General features: G+C 33.2%; 1 protein-coding gene across 1 annotated transcript; it reads right to left on the bottom strand.

Moving 5' to 3' along the window:
- Positions 1–417: 417 nt before the first annotated feature.
- On the bottom strand, positions 418–4,324 carry LOC145578935 (cytochrome P450 71D8-like). The gene is made up of 3 exons (XM_081636231.1): positions 3,759–4,324; positions 2,455–2,788; positions 418–1,541 (listed from the first exon to the last, which is right to left on the bottom strand). The coding sequence occupies exons 1-3, from the start codon at positions 4,322–4,324 to the stop codon at positions 915–917; spliced, it is 1,527 nt and encodes a 508-aa protein (XP_081492357.1). The 3' UTR covers positions 418–914.
- Positions 4,325–4,685: the final 361 nt, after the last annotated feature.

Raw genomic sequence — 4,685 nt, 5'->3', positions numbered from 1 at the left:
CATCATGAGGTTTTGATTTGGTTTTTTTTTTTTTTTTTTTTTTTTTCTGATTTTTTTTAATAAAGACTTCCTCCTTTTTTGGGTTTACATGCATCACTTTCTATAAATAAAGGTTTTAATATAGATGCATCTTTTTCCTTTTTACCTAATACCAATATATTTCTATGACTCTCTCTCATATCATATGGGCTCTCTTTATTTTTTTCGCTCTATCTTTCTCCACTTTAAAATTGATTAGGAGACCACGGTTTCTAAAGTTATCCAAATGAATAAGTGAGGTTACTTTTTTCTTAAAATTAATTGATATTACTCAAACTTCGTTTGTTAATTAAGGTTACAAAATAAGGTTACCCTTATTAATAATTGAGGTTACTCATAATTGTTAAATAAATGTTGATACACCATGTAGCTTGACTGGCCACACACGATTTGGTGTGTATATAATTGATGAACATTCAAGCAATGAAATTTGATTTATTGTATATGTATCTTTGTGAATTTAGGATATGTTTTTTTTTAAAAAAAAAATCAAAATTCCAAAAAAATTAAAAATAAAAATTAAAATGATCAAAATTAAATGCTTACACATTAATAGAAAGAATTGTAAGAATTTTTTTTTAAATCAATAATTTTCAATATCCAACACCAGTACCACCAACACAACATTAAAATCTTGTAAAGGAGTCTAGACCAGTTTACAAAAAGGTTTAAAGTTCCAACAAAATATTTAGGTCCTTTGAGCACAACTTAGACCCAAAACCTTCAGTCCACATACACTCTCTATAGTGAGGTTAATTAAATGACTTGCAACATTCATGCAATGTATGCCTTACAAATTGCATCATTTAAACCCGTCCAAAAGAAAAAAAAAAAAAAAAAAAAAAAAAAAAAAAAAAAAAAAAAAAAAAAAAACATCATTTAAAACCCGAGAGGAAATATAGCACAGGGATCACTAGCAAGTCAACTTTCTTCCTTCCTACTATACCAAATGTTTCATCCATGTCCAAATCTTCAGGATTACTTTCACATGGCAACTCCCAGTCGAAATGGTATAGTAACATGGCTAACACGAGCTCGACTGTGGCAATACCTAGTCCCATTCCGGGACATATCCTCCTTCCAGCGCCAAATGAAATCAGTTCAAAATAGGTGCCTTTGTAACCTATTGATGAATCTTCAAATCTTTCTGGATTAAACTTTTCCGAATCTTTCCAATACTTAGAATCTCTTCCAACTGCCCATGCATTAATAAAAATTCGTGTTTTGGGAGGTATTTCATAACCTTTGATCACACATCGATCCGTGGACTCTCTTGGAACCAAGCAAGGGAAAGGAGGATGAAGTTGTAATGTTTCTTTGATAACAAATTTCAAGTACACAAGTTTTTCTAGACTTTCCTGGTTGATCATCATTTCTTTTCCTTGTAATACTTGTCGTACTTCTTTTTGAGCCTTTTCCATTGCTTTTGGGTTCTTTAACAATTCAGAGAATACCCATTCTATTGTCGTTGATGATGTTTCACTTGCGGCACCAAACAACTCCTATATATTTTAGTATATTAGAATATTAGATTGATATATTAGAGCAACTCCAATAGATGTAGTTAGAGACTTGCTTGCAATATTAAATAATCCCTAATTACTAGCTTAACCATTAGAGTTAGAAAACACAATTAGATTGACCAAGTAAATTAGCTTGGTGTGGTCTATTATGTAAGTGTGGTCCATTTAAATAGTAAGTTATTAGCTAGCCATTGGAGCTAAAATGGCAATTAGCTTAAAATCTTATGTGGCATGGCAAGCAAATTTGACAATTAGCTTGCCATTAGAGTTTGTCTTATGGAGCTCCAATGGCTAGCTATTAGCTTGCTTTTTTAAATGACCTCAATTACTTAAATAGCTTTATTTTATTTAATTTTATTTATTCTTTTTTGGCAAGTATTTTTTTCAAGCAAATTAGCTTGGCGGCCAAGCTAATTGTATTTTTTAGCTCCAATGATCAAGCTAATAGCTAGGAATTATTTAAATTGCAAGCAACCCCTTAAGTATAACCATTGGAGTTGATCTAAACACTAGATTTTAAAACTTGGTAAAATAGTTATATTGTTGTGTATATATATATATATATATATATATATATATATATATATATATATATATATATATATATATATTTGTGTGTGCGCGCGCGCGCGCGCGCGTGTGTTGGGGGGGGGATAGCTCAAGCGGTAAGAGTTTCCCTTTCGATTCAAAGTGATCTTGGGATCGAGGATACTTGTCAATGTGTTATTAAAAAAAATTCCACCAAAATTAACTGATCAATCAATTTTGTTTTTAATATCTAATTATATTTTCATTATAATTAGTCAACATCCGTGCATTGCACGGGGTTTCACCTAGTATATAAATAAATACATACATGTAAATAAGGAAGAAAGATAGTAATTGAACTTACAAAAACTATAGCCTTGATGTTATCACTGGTGAGAGAGAATTCGGTGCCAAGATGCAATTCATCCTTGTGGAATTTTAAGAGAATATCCACCAAGTCTTCCTCTTGATCTTTGCCTTGTCTCTTTGTAGAAATATGGTCCTTAATTATAGGATCCATTAGGTTATCAAATCTCTTAACTATCCCTTGGAGTTTCCCTTTCATACCAGTAATTGTACTTATGAACATCAATGACGGATACAAGTCACTAATTGAAAATCCGGAGATGATTTCTGCTACATCTGCTATTAATTGCCTAAATTCTTTTCCATCTTTGCCTTTCTTGTTCATAGTTAGCCTGAGAAACCGGACATTATATGAGTAAGGATACATTTATTTTGCACTTTTAAAGTTTTTATTTACATACCACTAAAGCCGAACTAGTTATAGCAGTAACAGCTTTTGACATCACACGACAATACAACTAAAATTGCACACGATACGAACAGGAGATTAATTACCAAGGGAAAATGTAAACTATGTATTTGACAAGAAATCAACATGAACACGATTCTGTTTTAGGTGCAATGATTAAATTACTGAAATTATGCAATTATTGTATATTTTACAATTAGTTTTTTATTTTTTTTATTTTTTTTTATTTGGTGAACAAAACACGGAGTAAACATGAGACTAAACACGAACACGATGTAACACAACTTTTTGTACTATTGTGGTCATAATCTCGCCGATCTTTTTAAATGTTACACTTTGACTATTATATAATTTTAAGAGGGTAATTACTTAGCTTGACTTTATTATCCTGCACACCTAAAAAACATAACTTCCTTAATCTTAGCTTAGTTACTCTTTTATAGCAACTGCTATGTATAAATTAATAAAAAGTATAGATCTAGTTAGGACGTAAGTAATGGATAATGTGATATATGAGGTTCTTGGGAATTTGACCGAATGACCTGATCTGGATTCTCAATCCTACCCAAAATGACCCAATCTGAATTTTACCTGAAGTCCTAACTCAATCCAAAAGCATAGTAAACCCAAAATGACCCGACCCATACCAACGTAAGCAGCTTGATCTTTAGGTCTAAGTATGGAGTATGTATTTGAACTGATTTTAATCAAAACTGTCCAAAACATAAATTTCAAAATTTTTAATTAGAGAAACTTAGGATACTTTCTCAAGTTCTCATCTATGATCTATCCTAATGATTTCATATCCTGTGACTTTCCCTTAAAACATCATAATTTCCTCTCTTTAAACATTACAGTAATAAATTAGAGAGTATAATATCTATGTAAGTTACCTTAAAATGATGTTAAAGTTGAGAGCGAATATGATGTCGCTAAGATTGACCAGAGACCCTGCCTTTGCCCGCGTAACTAGAGACTTGATGGCATCCATTACCTCCTCTTCTCTGACGGGTCGAAACGCCTGAACACGGTGAGTCGTAAAGAGCTTAAGTGTTGCGATCTTGCGGACTTGCCGCCAGTACTCACCGTAGGGTATTAACGCAATGTCACTACAGTTATAGAACACAACTTCCGGCATCATCATCTTTGGCCGACTGCGAAGGACTAAATCGTGAGTTCTCATGACCTCTTTCGCCATCTCGGGTGAAGATATCACCACTGTTGGAATCTCCCCTAGCTGCAGATGCATGATCGGGCCGTAGTGCTTCGCCAGCTCCGCTAGACGGCGGTGTGGGAGGGTGGTTTTGGAAGCAAGTTGGTGGAGGTTTCCTATCAAAGGTAACTTTGGAGGACCTGGAGGTAAATTTCTTATTGGTTTTTGTTGATTAAAAAGTAGAAATATTACAGTTACAAAACTAATTATCAACAATGTTAATGACAGTAGCCAAGTATACTCCATTTTTGGCTTGTTCGTTTATGTTTTGAAAAGTTTCTTGCTTTACTTTGATTCTTTGGCAGAAGTCTATTTTATGGCTTCCGTTATTAGTTTTATTTATTCCGTTCTAGTATGCATGGTTTTTATTTATTTATTTATTATTATTTTTATTATGTGGGTGCTTAAAGATTAGCTGCCACGGTGTATTTACTGGACAAGATGTCTTATTTTTCGTGGATACATAGAAAAAGGCACCCTTAGCGGTAGAGCTGCAATTTCACCCGAATCCGTGGATAATCGATCTACCCGACTCGAAAATAAGGATAAAAATCCGATCAAAGGTGAATTATAAATGAATGACGGGTGGATTGGGTGACGGATCAAG

Source organism: Chenopodium album, chromosome 14, assembly GCF_948465745.1.
Source record: "Chenopodium album chromosome 14, dcCheAlbu1.1, whole genome shotgun sequence".
Classification (NCBI taxonomy): Eukaryota; Viridiplantae; Streptophyta; class Magnoliopsida; order Caryophyllales; family Amaranthaceae; genus Chenopodium; species Chenopodium album.
This window is presented reverse-complemented; position numbering and strand designations above follow the sequence as displayed.